The 20,665-nt window shown below is 39.4% G+C and overlaps 1 protein-coding gene across 1 annotated transcript in view; it reads right to left on the bottom strand.

The window, feature by feature from the left end:
- Positions 1-792: 792 nt before the first annotated feature.
- Positions 793-20,665, bottom strand: part of ANKMY2 (ankyrin repeat and MYND domain containing 2) — a 46,092-nt gene continuing 26,219 nt past the window's right edge. The window contains exons 5-10 of the mRNA XM_054495878.2: positions 16,914-17,074; positions 11,760-11,974; positions 10,841-10,976; positions 5,935-6,063; positions 3,599-3,728; positions 793-2,163 (exon numbers count right to left, since the gene is read on the bottom strand). Coding sequence (XP_054351853.1) covers positions 1,979-2,163; positions 3,599-3,728; positions 5,935-6,063; positions 10,841-10,976; positions 11,760-11,974; positions 16,914-17,074 — 956 coding nt within the window. The 3' untranslated portion in view covers positions 793-1,978. The remainder of the gene's footprint in view (positions 2,164-3,598; positions 3,729-5,934; positions 6,064-10,840; positions 10,977-11,759; positions 11,975-16,913; positions 17,075-20,665) is intronic.

The following is a 20,665-nucleotide window of genomic DNA, read 5'->3' as shown; positions in this document are numbered from 1 at the left end:
TTATGTTTGGGCTAGGAAAAAAATAATGGAGTGTAAGGAAGATAAAAATCCACAAGATAGGCACGAGCCGCAGCGGCTCATGCCTGTAATCCCAGCATTTTGGGAAGCTGAGGCGGGTGGATCACCTGAGGTCAGGAGTTTGAGACTAGCCTGGCCAATATGGTGAAACCCCGTCTACTAAAAATACAAAAATGGCCGGGTGCAGTGGCTCACGCCTGTAATCCCAGCACTTTGGGAGGCTGAGGCGGGCGGATCACGACGTCTGGAGATCAAGACCATCCTGGCTCACATGATGAAACCCCATCTCTGCTAAAAATGCAAAAAATTAGCTGGCGTGAACCTGGGAGGCAGAGCTTGCAGTGAGCCAAGACTGTGCCACTGCACTGCAGTCTGGGCAACAGAGCAAGACTCTGTCTCAAAAAAAAAAAAGTACAAAAATTAACTGGGTGTAGTGGCGGGCACCTGTAATCCCAGCTACTCAGGAGGCTGAGGCAGGAGAGTCACTTGAACCTGAGAGGTAGAGGTCGCAGTGAGCTGAGATAGTGCCATTTCACTGCCGTGTGGGCGACAAGAGCCAAACTCTGTCTCAAAACAAAAACAAACAAACAAAATTCCACAAGATAGAATTTGATCAGCAAAGTGAGGTGAGAATTCTAGTCATTTTGTTCTGCAACTGTACATATTAAAATAATTATTACTTTGCTGTTCACCAATATTTGTCAAGTTCCCTATTATTTTTTAAGTTCTCTAATATTTGCCACTCCCCAACAAATTATAAAACAAGATGAGTTGTTTATATTTGTAGGCACGATTTATTTTAAAATCCACACAAGAAACTTAGAAATGCAGCATTATCTTCAGACATCACATTCTAGCTCTGTTTAAATACCACATATGCTAAAAACCGACGCCAGGACATTCTCTAAATGAGTTACAAATCAGTTTCTGGAAAGGAAGTGCTCCATGAAAAGCTTATAGCAAGATAACTCAGGCTTTCAGGTGGAGTGTGGCACGTGAATTAGCCTTACAATAATTGTGTACATAGTATGTTTAGTCATTATTGAATCAAAAGTTTCAGGAAGTACCTTTTTTAATGCACATGCTGAGAGAACCGTCAATATGCCTTTGTTCCTGCTGAGGGATCTCTACCGTCATCGCTAACATTATTTTACAAATGAGAAAACCGAGAAGAGAGAGGTTTGGTAACTTGCTGCAGTTTCCTGGCTAGTGAGACAGCAGAACCAGCATTTGAACTCAGGCCTCCGGCTCCAAAGCCATCTCTAAATCAAGATTGTTGCTTGGGATTTGACAAAGCCTGTATTTGAATACAGCTTTTCTGTGAATTTGTACCGCCATTCTGGAGGTACAAATACTGCAGATAGAATATCACCGCAGGACTACGTCAAGTTCAGAGTGTTCAGGATAATTTCTATATAAAACTACAATTAGCTGAACTATGGCAAAGGTCCTTGAACATAAAGCTTTTCATTTCATTGCATCTTAATAAGTAGAATGCCACTACAGTAAATGCTGTTTATATGTATTTTATTCACATAAGTTATGATTTTTCTAACTACCCATCTCTGTAGCTATAAATTTTTTCCTTCCTGAAAATCTCTCTTCCACACCTGTTCTGCTTGTCCCTTTGTTCCCTAAAGCCTGTATTTTTTCTTTAAGGGGATCTATTTTCCTTTGAAACAATTGCTGGAAAGCCAGCCTCAGAAAGGGAATAGGAATGTTTTTCCTGTATTTTGAAACAAAAAATTTTCCATAGGAATATCCATTCAATTATAGAACAGAAATCAATAGGAAATTAGGGCATGGTCAACAGGGGTTTGCTTGAAAACCTCTATTCTATGAAATGTGGACTCCTGCCATGGTACCATGCAGGTATAACGAGGCGAGGACAATGCATTCCCATGAGTTTTCCAGCTTCTTGCAGGGTGAGGACCATCCACACTGGCACTTGCTCTGGCTTTTACTCCTCAGACACCTGTGGCCCTGCAGGCGCATCCTGTAAGCCTTCCAACTCAGCTTCACTTTCAAGAGATTCTTTCTTTCCTTCCCCGGAATCTTCAGGATTGGAATCCTTTTGAGAGATACCCACTTCAGCCTCTGGTTGCTCTTCATTAACACAGTTAGAATTGACATCAAGTTTGCCGTCTGATTAAAAAAAGAAGAAGTTATTTTGTTCCTACCATGTGTCAGACACTCTTCTCCATGCTTTACATGTATTATTTAATCTTCCTATCAACTACATGAGGTATATTATTATCTCTACCGTCATCGCTAACATTATTTTACAAATGAGAAAACCGAGAAGAGAGAGGTTTGGTAACTTGCTGCAGTTTCCTGGCTAGTGAGACAGCAGAACCAGCATTTGAACTCAGGCCTCCGGCTCCAAAGCCATCTCTAAATCAAGATTGTTGCTTGGGATTTGACAAAGCCTGTATTTGAATACAGCTTTTCTGTGAATTTGTTTGATGTCCTTGGAGAGGTAACTGCCTACATGCAGTTGTTTCCCTTGTCTATAATATGTAGGTAATAAAGGCTATTCTACATTGGTGAAGAATAAAGTTGTCTGTAACATTTAGAGCAGTGTTTGGTGCATGAATGATGCTTAACAACTGGGAGTGAGCATTCTACTGACAATCTTATTCTCCCTCAATGGTGTGTTAGTAATGAACATTTGTTACTTTCTGTCCGTATCACATAGAATAAAAAAGTTTGGTCAAGAAAACAAGAGAAGGCATGGCAGTCAGAAAGCCTGACTATTCTCTTAAGGATAAATGGTTTAATTTGTGTACAAATCATTTAATTCCACTGCGAGTATTTCTCAACCCAGTAGTAAAGGGGATATGGTTCCTTGAGAGGTGGAGGCGGAAATGCCTGGTGTCAGAGTAACCGAGGCATCTTTTTCAAACTACATGCACTCCCCCAGAACATATGACATATTCTCTGGAATGAGGCGTGAGGGTGGGGGCAGTTCTCCTTTCCAGTCTGATAATCACTGCTGAAGCAACTCACTATTTCTGATGAAAATGGGTCACAAAACCTCAAGAGGGATGGAGAAAAAAAAAATACAAAATTCACTGCTCTGACACTTGTAGAAATTTGATCTGTATATTAGATCTGCAATTTAATGAATGATTTATAAATATACTCTGTAATTTCACCTGTAGTTCTGAAATTTAATTAAGGAATTTAAAGGCTTCCACCCTTAAAATCTTCTGGTAGCCATTAGTGGAAATTTAATTAATTCCCTTATTCAAAGACTTTAAAATCCTTCATGAGCAGAATATAAGTTAATACCCATTAAGAGTCCCATTGTGCCAGGGTAGTCACCTAAGCTAGAATGTAAAATATGAAATAAACTACATCCCTCAGAATTTGACATCTCTGTTTTCCAGTGATGTCTAGGCTGACTATATCCTAAGAACTTAAAAAAGGGACACATTTAAATTTAAATGTGATTCTTACATTGGTCACTCCTGAGCTCCTATGGCTTCCAGAGAAGACTGAGTTTCAGTGTGTTAAGATCACCTATCACCTCTCTCTCCACTAAGAAGCAGAGTGAACTCGGTTTTTATATACGTACGGTTTTCCTCTTGTCTCTTTTCTTTGGCAGCCTCCAGTTGTTGCTTTTCGTAAATGTCCTTCAGATTCTTACAGATTTTCTTATGGGTAAACCAGTGTGTTTTCTGGCAGGTTTGATCACAATATATTACCTGAAAGCAATTGTTGGTTTATTTTCATTTCCAAAGCTTGGGTTGTATGATTTCCCAACTATGACTAAACCAAGAACTAAGCTATAAAAATGTCATTTTCCATACTTTATTTTAAAACCATAATATGTGGTTGATATAGTTTGGATGTTGTCCCCTCTAAATCTCATATTGAATTGTGATCCCAAATGTTGGAGGTGGGGCCTAGTGGGAGGTGACAGGATCATGGGGGCGGTTTTCTCATGAACAGTTTAGCACCCTTCCCTTGGTGCTGTCCTCACAGTAGTGAGTGAGTTCTTACAAGATCTGGTTGTTCAAAAGTATGTGGCAACTCCCCCACCTCCACTTGCTCCAGCTCCTGCCATGTGACATGCCTGCTCCCCCTTCACCTTCCACCATAATTGAAGACTTCCTGAGACCTCACCAGAAGTTGAGCAGATGCCCATGCCATGCTTCCTGTACACCTTCAGAACCGTGAGCCCGTTAAACCTCTTTTCTTTATAAATGACCCAGTCTCAAGTATTTCTTTACAGCAATGTAAGAACGGCCTAACACAGTATCTGTGTATTGATTTAGATTTATAGTTTGTAGCTTTACTTTAAAACAATAATGAATATATAACAAACAGTCTACCAAAGACTTTAGCAAATAGCTTATTATGAACCCGCTATGTGCCAGAACTGGTACAGCACAATGACAAGGAAGACAGAGTTGTCCCAAAGGTAGCTAGCGTCAAGAAAAAGAAATATGGAAGAAGGGAGAGAGGCAGGCACCTAAATACATAATTTCTTAACAGTACAGGATGTAAGAGTGATGGAGGCATAGAGGAAGCAGCAACTCACTCTAGCTGTGGTGAGTCAAGGTAGACAGAAAAAAGGGAAAGAAGAATTCTAACTGGACAAAATATTTAGTACAAAAATACAGGAACAGGGAAGTGAATGATATGGTCAAGAACAGCAAGAAGTTTTTGTAAATGGCCTTATTTTTTTGCAAGTGGGGGTGGAAAGGAGACGGGAATGAATGTTATTAAACACTTATTATATGCCAAGCACTGTGCTAGGCCCTTATACATACATTGTATTATTGGCCCCAGTTCCTTATTAATCCTTGCATTCATGCACTTTCTCACATGATTTCAAAGTTCTCTGCACTGAAGGGGAGGAGACTTGACTTCAGACTGGGCCATGTAATTTGTTTCAGCCAACAACATGAAACAACACGGCAATTTCAAGGCTAGTCCTTGAGAGGTCTTCTGTGTTTCTACCTGGCCATGTGTACCTTTGCTATTGCCATGACAACATGCTCAGCCTAGCCTGCTGGTACAAGAAGGATAAGAGTCACATGGAGCACAACTGCCCCAGGTGAGAACAGCCAACCACAACTGTGAGAGAAAGACTAAATGATTATCGTTTTAAGCACTGAGTTTTAGTGTGTTTTTATAAGCAGTAATAATTAACCAATATAAATAGTTTGATTTAATTCTGGAATTTCATTTAATTCAGGAAACAGGTTCAGAGAAGTAAGTCATTAAACAAGATGAAGCTGAAGAAGTAGGTTACAGCAGATTATAATGGGTTTCATACAACATGCTGGAGAATTTCAACTTAAAGTCAACAGACAGTTGATGCTACCTATGGGATTAAGTGAATGTACGGACACATGCATGTGTCCAGTATCTGGATATGAGAACAACACAATCAGATATGCCTTTTACAAAGATAATTCTGGCAGAAGGGGGCAGTACAGTCCATAGGGATTAAAGACTGGTAACAGTCAGAAACTATAGTTTTACAAGGATATGTTGATGAAGAGACTGTCATTAAAGTCAACATCAGAAGAGTAAAGAATGTATATTTATGAACTGTCCTATTCTAGGTTTCACATCTGCACCAGCCTTGGTCTCATGCCCCACAGAAAACCTTTCTTTTATTTTCTCATATTCATTCATTCATATCCTTTCTTTCCATGAGGTGATCAGCAAAGAGGCAAAGGAAGACTGGCAGTTTAGCAGAAGACAGACACAGTAAAGAACTATATTGATCCTATTAATTCTTTACCAAAACTACTTTTTAAGTATTAAATAGAATATTTTCATTGCTAGAATTTATTAGAAAACTAACGTCCACTCTTACAGAATATTAAAACTCAATCATCAGCTTGGCTGCATCTAAACCAGAGGTCAACAAAATAAAAAGAACTCCATTCTTACCATTTTGCAAACTGAACATCTTTTACTTGCTCCCTTTTCTCCACAGGTAGTGCAAAATTCCACATCCACAAAACCCACCTGGCCAGTGATGGCTTGGGTAAGGACGGAGAATGCAGTGGGATCAGAACCCTAGAGTGGGCATGAGGAGGAGAAAAAACAAATTCTGAAATCACCATGGAAACACTACAGAGGTATCAGCCCATGGACACTGCTGTCCTACAATGTGACACAAAAAGGAAGAAATCATTAAGGCTATAGATTACACAGGCTTTAAGACAAAATGACAAAAATCTTTTAGAATATACCATTTTCTGTACAAAACATACGAAAAGTCAGTCACATGTCCAAATAATTAAAGAGAAAAAAACACCCTCAATCTAGAACAAAAGTATTTTTCCAACGTGGATAATTCAGTAAGCCCATAGCGTTTCAGATTTAGGAGAATAACTCCAGAGTGGATTTTTTTTCTGCGAGCTGACATCCAGAAAATATTCATATTCCGTGAGACAATTATAGGGCACATCAAAAATGTTTAACTATCTTAATTCTGAAAAGTTTAGTACAATCTAAGTATTTTAAAGACAATATATTTAAACTCATTTACTTGATGTTGGCTTGCAATTCAAATAAATTATCACCATTATAATTGGTATGTTCCAAATTTGTTAAGAAACACACATGCAGCAATTGAATCAAAGTATTAAGAAAAACCAAATGTGTGAAACTTATTACTAGTGGGCAATGGAAAATTAAAATAGGTTAAAAAATATTTATAATTTTTATTTATTTTTATTTTTTTGAGATGGAGTCTCACTCTGTCACCCGGCTGGAGGTGCAGTGGCTCGATCTTGGCTCACTGCAACCTCCGCCTCCCAGGTTCAAGCGATTCTCCTGCCTCAGCCTCCTCAGTAGCTGGGATTGCAGGCGCCCGCCACTACACCCAGCTAATTTTTTGTACTTTTTTTTTTTTTTTGAGATGGAGTCTCGCTCTGTCGCCCAGGCTAGAGTGCAGTGGTGTGATCTCCGCTCACTGCAAGCTTCGTTTCCTGGCTTCACGCCATTCTCCTGCCTCAGCCTCCCGAGTAGCTGGGACTACAGGCGCCCATCACCACGCCCGGCTAATTTTTTTGTATTTTTAGTAGAGACGGGGTTTCACCGTGTCAGCCAGGATGGTCTCGGTCTCCTGACCTTGTGATCTGCCTGCCTCAGCCTCCTAAAGTGCTGGGATTACAGGCGTGAGCCACCGCGCCCAGCCAATTTTTTGTATTTTTAGTAGAGACAGGATTTCACCATGTTGGCCAGGCTGGTCTCGAACTCCTGACCTCGTGGTTCGCCCGCCTTGGCTTCCCAAAGTGCTGGGACTACAGGCATGAGCTACCGCACCCAGACTATAAACCTTTTTTTACAAAGAAAATTATAAGGGGCTGGGTGCGGTGGCTCGCGCCTGTAATCCCAGTAGTTTGTGAGGCCAAGGCAGGCAGATCATTTGAGGTTAGGAGTTTGAGAGCAGCCTGACCAACTTGGTGAAGCCCTGACTCTACTGAAAATACAAAAATTAGCCAGGCATGGTGGCACGCCTGTAGCCCCAGCTACTTGGGAGGCTGAGGCAGAAGGATCACCTGAGTCCAGGAGGCAGAGGTTGCAGTAAGCCGAGATCGTGTCACTGCACTCCAGCCTTGGTGACAGTGCAAGACCTTGTGTTTAAAAAAAAAAAAATCATAAGGGTAAGTATTTATCTGTCTGAGACGATGCTACTAAAACCTATTTAGCAAAAAATAATCACAGCGTTTCTATTTTTCTTACCTACTCCTAATAGTTCTTTGTTCTGAGTTTTTCAAATTTGTTCATTTGTTCCAAACCAGCATTTTGACACTCTTTATAATTTTCATTTTCATTTGAGTATTTGCTTTTTCTTTCTAAGAATATTTGTTTTTATATTATCTTACCAACTGTACATAATAGAGGTTTAAAAATACCACCTGGGAACAATGTCCTACACTGTTCTGTATACTCAAGATAGTCAAAGAAAATATTCAAAGATTCAAGAAGTATTTTAAAAGTAGCACTCATTTTGAAACTGCCATGTTCTTCTTGAATACAAATAATAATGACTGGGTCTACTTTCACATGAAAGTGCTACAAATTCTCTTTTGTGCTGAGCCGTGAGACAGGCAGAAGCCAGAATTCCACAACAGCAGAGGGAACCAAAAGCTGAGCAGGAGGGCCCAGGCATTAGCACTGTCAGAAAACAACACAGTGAAGCTCACAGCAGCCAGCCCTGAGAACCATCGTATGCTGGGAAAAGGTGGGCATCACTTCAGAGGGTTAGAACTTGCAGAATATGAAAATCCATTAGGCAGTAAACAATGGCTGTGATACGCACAATCACAAGCATTTGGGATGAAGTTTTCCAGACAGAAGAACATAAAACTCTCAAAGAACAAAAATGTTTAAAGAAAAGTCTTTCTAAAATGCACTAAATACTATCTTAACTTTATTATAAACCTTTTCTTGATGACTCAGATCACTGGGATAAACATTAATCATTATACTCTAGGCCGGGTACGGTGGCTCACGTCTGTAATCTCAGCACTTTGGGAGGCCAAGGCGGGCAGATCACTTGAGGTCAGGAGTTCAAGATCAGCCTGGCCAACATGGTGAAAACCCGTCTTTACTAAAAATGCAGAAACATTAGTCGGGCGTGGTGGCGTGTGCCTGTAGTCCCAGCTACTCGGGAGGCTGAGACATGAGAATCGCTTGAACCTGGAAGGCTGAGGTTGTAATGAGCCAAGATTGCGCCACTGCACTCCAGCCTGGGTAACAAAGCAAGACTCCCCCTCAATAAAAAATAATAATAATAATAATTATACTCTATAAACTCTAATTACATTATTCTATTATATGGAGCTAGGATAACTTGTTGACCATGATATTGACCTGCTTTTTTTTTTTTTTTTTTTTTTTTAAAGAACTCTGGGTTGCTGTTTTAGTTTTTCTGTTTTTTCCCATAAAGGTAAAAGGTCAGCAACCATTTGTGAGTGCTGGAAATCCCACATAACAGGTACTGCTAGTTGCTTCTCTGATATCAATTCTCCCAGCTTCCTCACTAACAGAAGCGTAATTTTGTTCAGAGAAGCAGTGTTTAGAAAAGCCAAAAAAAAATAATTTTCCTGGACTCCTGTGTAGCTAAGGAAAGTCATGTGATACAGGCAGAGGGCTTCTGGGAGAGCTTATGTTTTCCAGATATAGACCCCTTTGCTCTTCCTGCCTGCCTGGGATAGGAATGTGAGCTGGAGGAGGAACATCAAATGCCTCGTAACCATGAGATCATAAGTATGCGTATGAGAACCTACACAGCTAAGGAATATTGGAAGGGAAAGATGAGAAAGTGTTTGGGTCCCCAAACTATTTTTAAGTCACTATGCCAGACCTAGTCTGCCTACCTTTGGGCATCTATGTATATGTGAATACATAAACCCTTATCTATTTAATTCATGGTTGGTTGGGCTTTGATATGTGCTGCCAAGACACATTTGTAATTGACAAATCATAATTTGCTAACTTTATTCTTCCAAAAGCATAAACACTAAATAGCCAACTATATTAAAAAGTATAAGTAAAGAAACTCTTGAAAGTAGGGGGAGCACACATGAATAAATTAATGCATGAGCTTTATGAGATGGTCTTGTCTGCTCAGGTCTTTCTTGTTTATTTTATGGTTCAGACTAGGTGAATTCTTAATGTACGAAGGAGCATCTGGAGCCCACTTGAAGCCCTGATGTTCCACACTGAGAATGACATAACAACCCAGAGTGAAGGCACAGAGAAGGGAACCAGATTTGCCAGAGGGAGGGAGGAAGCCGTGGATGGGACTGGTCTTAGGATCAATTTCTTGCCTGACAGACAAAAGCTGATCAAGTTTTTGATTGAAACGTATAAAAGCATGAATGGGTATAGATAGGGTAAACAAAAACCTATTCAAAATAGAAAAGGTGGCTGGGCGCAGTGGGTCATGCCTGTAATCCCAGCACTTGGGGAAGCCGAGGTGGGTAGATCACCCGAGTCAGGAGTTCGAGACCAACCTGGTCAACATGGTGAAACCCCATCTCTACTAAAAACACAAAAATTAGCTGAGCATGGTGGCGTGCACCTATAGTCCCAGCTACTCAGGAGGCTGAGGCAGGAGAATCACTTGAACCTGGGAAATGGAGGTTGCAGTGAGCTGAGATTGTGCCACTGCACTCCAGCCTGGGCGACAGAAAGAGACTCTGTCGCAAAATAGAAAAGGCCAAATAAATTAAAATATATGACAAATGAATAGTAAGTAATTTAAATAACAGATAAAGTTAACAAAATGCACTTATATAGTGGGTAAGTATAAATAGGTTTTAAGTATGGACATTTTCTAATCAGAGGCATTAAGGTGGATTATAGGAAGCTGGGGCATACTTTGAGATTGTTATCAGGAACCACAGTGAGCCTTCCCATGGCTTATCCCACTACATCCCCACTGCCTGGACACTATCACCCTAGATGATCAATTCATACTTGCATCTAGTGTATGACTTTGTGCTGGTAACTCACATAGCTACAAGTGTACATGTGTGTACCTATATTATTACATAGTGGATGTATTTAAAATGTAAGTTTCTACCCTAACCATCTACATTTCAACATAGGGACGTCCTGTTTATTAAACTATGAACCATAATAAGGTAAGAAGAGGATCGTGAGATGGGAAATAAATAAACAGGAACAGGTTTGGCAGGCAAACCTATCTCCCCTTTGTTCCTAAAAATATTCTGAAATAATAAAAATAAATATTAAAGAGAACTTGCCTTTAACAATACAATATGTGGGAATTAGGTCTTACTGATAGAGTCAACTTAGGTAAGAGGAGCCTTACAATTTCAACAGGAGCAATGCTTCGAACCAGCTGCTGGAGGAGTGTAGCTTCACAGTAAGGAAATTTTCTGATACTTTCTCTAATGATCTTTTCTTGATACACTGGAAAGCCATCAGAAGCTCGGCCTTTTAACAAGCTGAAAGATATTTTTTAAAGAGTAATTGGAGGTGAATCACTAAGCATTCTCTCCTAGTTGAACCCAACAGTTTTTAGTAGTTTCTTCTGTTACTTATGATTTTCTTTGTCTCTTCAAATCATGATGACGGGCTCAATTCAAATTGCTGTTCAACCTATATGTTAGGCTAGGCCTTGTAAGGTTTTCCGGCCCATTAAATGAATATGCAAAGGTGACTACCACCATAAAACACTCTAAACACTGTTATCAGATTAGCTAGTTACTTATTACCATGTCAGTTATTTGTACTAAGAATGAAAACTCTCATAGAGCCACACCCTTCAGACTTAGTTCCCTTTTCTAGGTAAGGATGCAAGAGAATTTGATCTCTGGTGGTCAGAGAACCAGCATAACACACAGCTCTCCAAGGTACAGTAACAGAGACACCCTGGATGCCATTACAGATCTAGAGCTGCAACCTAGGGCATAAAATATTCTTAAATTTGGACTTGGGCCACTTTCTCGCTGTGTGATCTTACACATGCTATTTAACCTCTCCAAACCTCAGATTCCTCATCTGTAAATCGCTGGTAACAACAAAAACATCACAGTAAAGGATACAGAACTGAATAATCACTCAATATAAGTATAACATTATTCTCTGTTTGTCAAAGACTAAATGTGATTCCAACAACAGCAGTTGCTGCCAAAATGTTTAATTTTGAAACACATAATAATGAGGCTTCATATAAAAAAAAATATTCACTTGAGTGTATTTTATAAATGACAGAGTAAAAAGAGTACCTTTTGATCAAGGTGTCCAGTTTATTCTCTCCATCTTTTAAGAAGTTAATGCATTTCTGAAAGATACAGCTTATGTAATGCATTTTCATAGCCAATACTTCATTCATGTCTCTTTGCTTCATACATTTCTCACAAATCAAATCCATCACTCTGTAGCATTTATTCAGGGCTGCTTCTTCTGTCAGCAGAGGATTCTCATTTACAAGCATCACGATCTAGAGGGAATCCCAGTGTACTCAGGTATTAAAGGAGAGACTTGTCCATGTACAAATTAGGTAGTCCATTTAGTTGATTTCAAAAGATTACCAAAGAAAGCCTTCCTTAGGATCATGAAGTTATTATGTTATTTGTTAGAATGCAAATTACCCAGAACTTATAGAACTAAAATTGTGGAATCTCTTGAACTCTGTATATCAAAGTTATAATGTGATCTGCCGTCTACCTACACCAGAGTGCCAGTATGCCACTCAAGAGCACGTGATTTTACAGTCTCTGTTAAATACACTTTTACTAAAGATAAACATGGCAAATTTGTACATTTTACATAAAGAATCAAATCATTGAGCAATAACCACTTTTAGTTAACATTACTCAGCTCTAGAATTTCATGGCTAGGAGAACTACAATTCTCATTAATTCTTACTAAGCACAAGAAAATGAGATTTTTTCAGAATGAAGTCTAAAAATGAAATATGCTTTACTTTCCAATTAACTATATTTCTCTGTGGAAATTTTCCTGAAGATGCTTCCAATCATCTACAGTAATGAGAACAGGTCAAAGAGGAAGCCATAAATAACTTTAAAGGGTAAATATTAGAATGATCAAATCTTACACATTATGAGTCCCACATTTCCTATGTATGCACAGATTATGCTCAAATTTAGTGTAATAAGGAGTATTTTTGTATTAGCTTTGTTGTAGGGTAGATTATTTGAAGTAGGTCTGCAAAGGACTGCTGTAAACATCCATGGTGGCATAACAGTAATGTAAACATGAATGTGAAAGTGGCAGGAGGCAGCCAAATGCCTAGAGAGAACAGGGGTGGGTCCTCGGTGAATCCCCACTTCCAAGCCAAAGACAGTTTAAAGCCTGAAAGCCAAGCTACAAATTAAATCCTTGAACTGGATTGAGAACTTGTCTTCCTGTTTGACTCAATTTCTTCTGATTAATCCCCACCCTTCACCTATTTTACATACACCTACCCTTTCCTAACTGGTTTTCTACACTGTTGTGCCCACCATTGAGTGGTGTCTTCGCTTTAACCTTTTTTACATACTCACAAACCAATCAGCATGCACTCCCCATTCTGAGTCCATAAAAGGACCTGGACCCAGGCACATGGGGCACTTTCCCACCTTTGGGTAGGGGAACCACCCCGCACTGCATCCCCTCTTTGCTGAGAGCTTTCCTTTCACTTAATAAATTTTACTCCACTCACTCTCCAGTGTCCACCTGTCTAATTCTTCCTGGTTGTAAGACAAGAACTTGGATCTAGCTGAACTAAGGAGCACAAAGACCACAACAAATGTAACAGGGACACAACCGTATGCACAGAGCAGACAGCCAGTCAGTACTTGCTAACCTACCTGTTACAGCTAAATCAATATCCCAGGGACTGTACATGTCAGGGAACAACAGGTAGATTTCCTGAATTAGATTCTTTTCTTTAGGCATGAAAAAAGATCATCTATTAGTAAAGCCCATAGCTAGCCCTCTAATTATAAATTTAACATAGATTAAATATCCTTGTAAAATTAAACGAATTTCACTTTTTGACATTATTAGATTTATACACAATCCAGTGTTTTACAAAAATCCAGCACTTAATAATAAGTTATTAGACTTAATGATGTAAGTATAATCAGAATCCTTATTGATAACTCTCTCTACCAAAACTACTTTGACAATTTGTGGTGGAGAAGAAAAGACTCATTAATTATCTGTTTATACTTCTGCTAATTGTAATCATTTAAAGTTGTTTGATCAGTATTTTTATATATGGCATTTATAATCAACTATAGAATCTTAAACTTACAAGTGAGAATTCTTTCAAAAAATTTCAAACAGCACAGATTAATAATTTTTTGTTTGGAGACATCAGACCTTATCTATGTTTTAATACACAGCACAAATATACACCAAGAAAAATGACAAATAACCACATCATTAACATGAGCTTACTGAAACAACTACATAGCTGCACACAAAAGAATAATATTTGTACTTGTTTCCTTCCTTAATCTCTGCAGCATTATGAAGTAATATATTACAAAGGAAATCCTTTCTATTAATTAATGAGGAGGAGCAAATAAATATATTTCTATTGGCATTAAAAACTAGAAAAATTTTTACCATTCAAAGGATTGCTACCTGAGAATATGTTTTATGTAGTGGCATTTTGAATTCTTTTTATTTTTTAAATCCTATTTTTAAAAACTGCTAAATCTACAATATTGGGCTTGAAAATCACAATAATCAAAGACATGATTGTTCTGTGCACATCTGCCTCCTGTCCACTCAGAGACCCTGCTCTGCTGACATTTTTTTCTGTGATTTTGTTTTTCTCCTAGATAACCTTCATATTCTGGGCATCAGCACAATCCTCCAAGTCCCTTTTGAAAACAAATGCATCCTTATTGCTATGGCAGCCACTTAATCTAGACACAAATACAGCTGTATTAGGTGCACTGTAATGAAAAGTGAGGTGTGTATTGGGGAGAATTTCTGAGCTTGTTTTAAAAGCTGTTTAACATTACACAGTGGTTATTACATTTTAAATAATACTCCATAGGAAAGGCCATGCTAGCTTAAAAAGGGGGTAGAGCAATAAAAGTGGGCCACAACAACAAAAGCAACTGGGTGGCTTTTATATCCAAAGGATGGATAAAAGAAAAGGTTTCGAGCGAACAGACTGTTTATACCTACAAAAAGCAAGGTCTGGTCTGGAGGAAGGTATATAATAGGATAGTCCCCTTTTACTGTAAAAAATATTATGTAGTCTATTTCAGACTATATACCTTTACAAATTATTGTCTGCATAATTATGCCCTCAATCTAATTTACTTAAAATATATACCTTCAAAGATAACTGAAGATAGAGTATTAATAATTATTAGGACATTTAACCCTGAAAGACTGGGTTCCAAGTAAACATAAAAAATTATTCCACAAGCCTGGCCAACATGGAGAAACCCCGTCTCTACCCAAAATACAAAAATTAGCCAGGCATGGTGGCGGGCACCTGTAATCCCAGCTACTCAGGAGGCTGAGGCAGGAGAATCACTTTAACCTGGAAGGCTGAGATCTGTACCACTGCACTCCAGGCTGGGCGACAGAGCAAGACCCTATCTCAAAAAAAAAAAAAAAAAAAAAAATTCCACAAACCCTTACTGCAATCTGAAGGGGTAGAAATATAGATATGAAAGACAGTGAATCAGAAAAATACAGGGAACTTCTTCAAATCAATCTAAGCCAGAATATCCTGTATTGCTCAGGCAGTGGAGGAACAAGGGTCTTATAGAACCACACACATTCTCTACATTGAGAATTATTGTACCCTGACAGAAACCTGTCTCCCCATCCCAGCCAGCTCATGCCTGAGAGAGTGCCATGGACAGAGGTCAATGCTTCTCTAGGGAGTTCTCTTTTCCCTAGGTATGCTGGGAGGGACAGAAACACTAACACAGAAGAAAATACATATTTTTTAAAGGTTAAATTCTAAGCCCTCTGTATTCTCCACTAGAAACATGAGTATGCAGTTCACAACTGAATTTGCCCACTTAGTATCACAAGTGTTGCCTTTGGCAGTTCTTCCAGAATATTAAGAAAAACTCTGAATTTTCTAAAAATAAAAATAGCAGATTTCACTTTTCTGTCTGATGGGAAAGGTATCTACTAGTTTGTCATCTCTCTTAAGGGCCTAGAAAATTAATTTGGGTGGAGGAACACACAATGAGTAAATTTGGTTTGTTTCTCAACCTTCAAGTACTCAAGAAAGATGCACAAGGATGCATCGACAAAGTAATAAGATTATACACATTTTGGATCTTGTATCTTCGAATGAGTGTCAGTCTTCAAAAGAGTTACCTTATAAGAACTGTCCACTCATTTTCATGATGCTCAGCAGACTCCACAGATTCTTCTTTTGTAATACACTTCTGGGGAAATCTATTTTACTACATGATAGTAACGCCTTATGTTAAGGAAGAACCTTAACTTTTGACACAACTTACTATCTTGCTCACTTAAACAGCTCTGAACTACTATCAAATCTTTACTCTATGAGTAAAAGCATGTGATAGATACTGAAATTGAAATAGGACCTCATCACTGTAGCACACATGTAGCTGTGTAGTTTTCTGTGATGATTATTGAGGAAATTATACTTGTTTAGCTGGATTTTTTTGAAAAAATTATGTTGTAAACAACAACAGCAAAAGCTTGTATTTTTAAAATCTGGAAGACAATAGCAGTGAAATATTTCAGAATAGCTCTTGTTTCCCAGTTAAGCCATTTGAACTTATGTGTTGGCCTATGAAATTTGAAAATCTGATTTGATGAATTACTGGAAGAACTATGTTATTTAAAGGCATCAAATAGCCGCTTAGCTTAAAAATGTGCTCATGATTACATTTCAGAATCTTTCTTAGAAAGACAATTATTGTAATAGATGCTGTTAGTTACCCACATACATCCTTTTTACCAGGCCTGTATACCAGGCCCCAGGGGCTCTCAGAGGACTACCCTCATTGAAAGGGAGCTACCTCACTTGGTACTATGTGGGAGGCTGTCCTTTCCCTCTGGAGACAGGCCCCACCCAACAACAGACTGATGAATACAAAAGAATTCCTTTGCCTCTCTGGAGCCACTCACACTCCAGAGCTCCCGGTGGGATGAGGTGGAAGCTAGGCTTCAGCAAACCCATCTCTTTGCGTGGCTTTTCCTGATGCTTTAGTCTGTTTCTCTCTCGCGCGCTCACTTCCAGGTTTCAACGGAGAGTGTTCCTTCAATAAATTAACAGGCCAAAAGAGCCCACTGCAAGCTTTACATCTACAAAACCCAACCCAAGACAATTATGATCCTGTATAATAAAAGCAGTTTAAACTCTGAAGCAATATTTACATAAAAAGCAAATATGGTAGACACCACACTACCTTGACAGGATGAAGATTCGTTGTGGTGATAATTTTGTGCAGTGGGCCTGCCAACTTTGGGGGCAGTTTTGGCTCTTTATCCAGTCCCTGGGGCTTAGTGTAATAATCCAGTCTCTCTCGAGGAAAGAAATTGTTGATTATGGTCACACAATCATGTTGACCTTTTCATAGAAAAATAGAAAAGTTGTAGTTTTAGTATTAAAAAAACACATCTGGTTTTTAAAATTAATTATGTTGCTATTTTTGTGATGTAAACATGCACCAATATCTTTATTTTTCAGGAAAGGAGAGTAGAGGAGGAGGAGGAGAGATAAAATATTTTAGAGAACATTTATAAACATTCCTTGTAAAGTTGATAAACAATCTTTGAAAGACACAGAATCCAAAATACATATGAAGATTATGTGGATTACAAAAGAAAGCACTGCTCAACTTGTAAGAGACCTTAAGTATTTTCTAACAGTTGCTTGTAAGTTAAATGTCTCTTCTTACCAGCCTACACAAATGATGCTCATGTTTCCCTAATCACATCCGGTTGTATTTACACAAAATTTAAATTTACTCCATATAAAGTATTGTTCTTACTATAATGATAATATTAAACTAAACCCCTCTCCCCCTTATCCCCTACCCCCTAAATTTGAGAAAAGCTTGCCCTCTTTGTGAAATGTAGAGAAAAGGCTTTTGCTTCCATAAGCTTGGAATCCACATCGTGGCTTTGCATAGAATTCCAAGCCACTTCTCTAAGCCATCTCTAGTTAAAAATGATTCTATGAAAGCAAATTCTTCCCTGGCGAAGCTGCTGGCCTGCAAGTGTGCTCCTGTGGCCTCCCCTCCCTAGCTCCCTCTCCACTACCTCTCCGGAGCAAAGCAGTGGCCACTCTGGGCAAGCAGGTAGAACCCACAGGGCACACAGGAGGGCGCAGGCTCTTCCTGGATCTCCGGAGGAGACTTCTTCCTCCGCTCTGCCTGATGAGGGCTGGGGGACCAGCGGAGGCGCGCATGGGGAGAGCGTGCAGACGCCATGGCCCCCACTCCCGGAGAGTGGTCCCCCCTGGGTAACCTGCATGGCCCCTGCCTGCTTGTGGTTGGTCCTGGGAGCGCCTGCTTGATCCTGCCGAAACAGGTGACCTGCGTGGGGATGGCACTGTGGGCCGGCTGGACGCTGGTGCTTGAGGCTGGCAGAGGGCTCTGCTTGTCCCTGAAAGTTCCTGGGAGAACCCAGGAGTGGCGGGCTTCATCCTTGTGCCTCAGCTGGTTTGCTGACCAAACCAGCTTAATGTCTCAGTTAAATAGTTGAATACTTTTGATGAGACATTTTAGAACTTTTTTTTTATGGGAACACCTATCTTTTTATTGAAGCTTGATGTAGATTTTGTTTTAAGGAAGCATATGCAGTTTGTCTTCATCTTCCCTGGTTTCTTCATACACAGTTGTAAATTTCCCCACAGTTACCTGGGTTGATTTTGATGCTGTATTCATAACCCACTTGCATTAGATTTGCTTGGTTGAATGTCATTTTTCTCTCTTCTTGAAGATTCTAGAAGGAGGGGTGATAATTTTCTAAAGTAATTAATTAATGTCTTAATTGAGACATTAAATTTTCTTCTTCCACTGATCCAAGATCCTATCAGCTTTACTTGACTTCCTGGGAGGTACAGAACAAGGTACCTATGGGGATCCAGCAATTCTGAAGACTATGCAATGCCTCCAATAGAGGGCTTCTTGGGTTGAAAGTGTGTGGTTAACATTTACCATAGCAATAACTACCACAACTACAGCTAATAAGAGCACTTAAGCAGATTCAATTATAATATATAAATAGACTTTCAAGAGCCACAGAGAGATTCAAATTTTAAAAATTAACAGGCAAACTAAAGAGGTGATCCTGGTTACTATTGAGAACTAAATTAGTAACACAGAGGATCAAGGGCAGGCATGGTGGCTCATGCCTATAATCCCAGCACTTTGGGAGGCTCAGGCAGGAGGATTGCTTAAGCCTGGGAGGTGCAGACCAACCTGGGTAACAGCACAAACCCATTTCTACAAATAATTTAAAAAATTAGCTGGATACAGTGGTACGTGCCTGTAGTCCCAGCTACTTGGGAAACTAAGGCAGGAGGATTGCTTGGGGCCAGGAGTTGGAGGCTACAGTGAGCGTTTTTTTTTTTGGTTTTTTTTGTTTTTGTTTTTTTTTGGTGAGACAGAGTCTGGCTCTGTTGCCCAGGCTATAGTGCAGTGGCGTGATCTTGGCTCACTGCAACCTCTGCCTCCTGGGTTCGAGCAATTCTCCTGCCTCAGCTCCCAAGTAGCTGAGACTACAGGTGTGTGCCACCACACCCGGCTAATCTATTTTGTATTTTCAGATGGGGTTTCACTATGTTTGCCAGACTGGTCTCAAACTCCTGACCACAGGTGATCTGCCTGCCTTAGCCTCCCAAAGTGCTGGGATTACAGGCGTGAGCCACCATGCCCAGCCAAAGCTGCAGTGAGTTTTGATCACACCACTGCATTCAAGCCTGGGTAACAGACACCCTGTCTCAACAAAACAAACAAAAAAGATCAAGTGGATGAAATATCTCAAAACAGAAAAATTCAGACATAGAAGTCATTATACAAGAGATGAAAGAGCTAAAGAACAAATCCAGGAAATCTAATAGTGAAAATTAACAGAAATCTCAAAGGAAAAAAAGGAATAGATGGAGAATTAAACAAATGATAAAAGAAAACTTCCCTGATTTGAAAAGAGAATTTAATAGTGATCACAATACCATTTTTGGTACTCTATGCTTTTATTAAGTACCAGAACACCCAATTTCTTTCTTTTTGGGGGGATTGGGGGAGGTGGGTATTTCTTTTATTTCTTTCCCCAGTATATACGTCTTGAGAAGTCAAACAGTAGCAGTCTATATTAAAAATGTGAAATGAGCTAAGGTGCTCTGTTTAGAAAATGATCACCTCTCCTTCCAGAATCTTCAAGAGAGAAAAATGACATTCAACCAAGCAAATCTAGTGCAAGTGGGTTATGAACACAGTATCAAAATCAACCCAAGTAATTGTGAGGAAATTCACAACCATATGTGAAGAAACCAGAGAAGATGAAGACAAAACTGCACATGCTTCCTTAAAACAAAGTCTACATCCAGCTTCAATAAAAAGATAGGTGTTTCCACACACACACAAAAAAAGTTCTAAAATAGCTCATCAAAAGTACTGAACCAGACATAGGAAGACTTGAAGATAAACAAGTCAGAGAAAAATATGGAATTAGCTTATAACTGTATCTTCTCATCAGTCCTCCAACTAGTAAATTAGGAAAAGCAGGCAGCAGGTAGAAATATCTGTACATAAAAATAATTGCTACATAACAAAGATACTGTCACAAGACTAGGGATTTCTTTATTATACCTTTTTTTTTTGAGACAGAGTTTTGCTCTTTTTGCCCAGGCTAGAGTGCAATGGAGCGATCTCGGCTCACCGCAACCTCTGCCTCCTAGGCTTAAGCGATTCTCCTGCCTCAGCCTCCCGAGTAGCTGGGATTACAGGTGCCTGCCACCACGCCCAACTAATTTTGTATTTTTTAGTAGAGGCGGGGTTTCTCCATGTTGATCAGGCTGGTCTCGAACTCCCAGCCTCAGGTGATCTGCCCGCCTCGGCCTCCCAAAGTGTTGGGATTACAGGCATGAGCCACCGTGCCCGGCCTAATTATACCTTTTTAAAAAGAAAAAATAGTATTACTTTACCTTTTTTTT

The sequence above is a fragment of the Pongo pygmaeus genome, chromosome 6 (assembly GCF_028885625.2).
Source record: "Pongo pygmaeus isolate AG05252 chromosome 6, NHGRI_mPonPyg2-v2.0_pri, whole genome shotgun sequence".
NCBI lineage: Eukaryota > Metazoa > Chordata > Mammalia > Primates > Hominidae > Pongo > Pongo pygmaeus.
The sequence above is the reverse complement of the archived record's forward strand: the minus strand, read 5'-3'. Positions and strand labels throughout refer to the sequence as shown.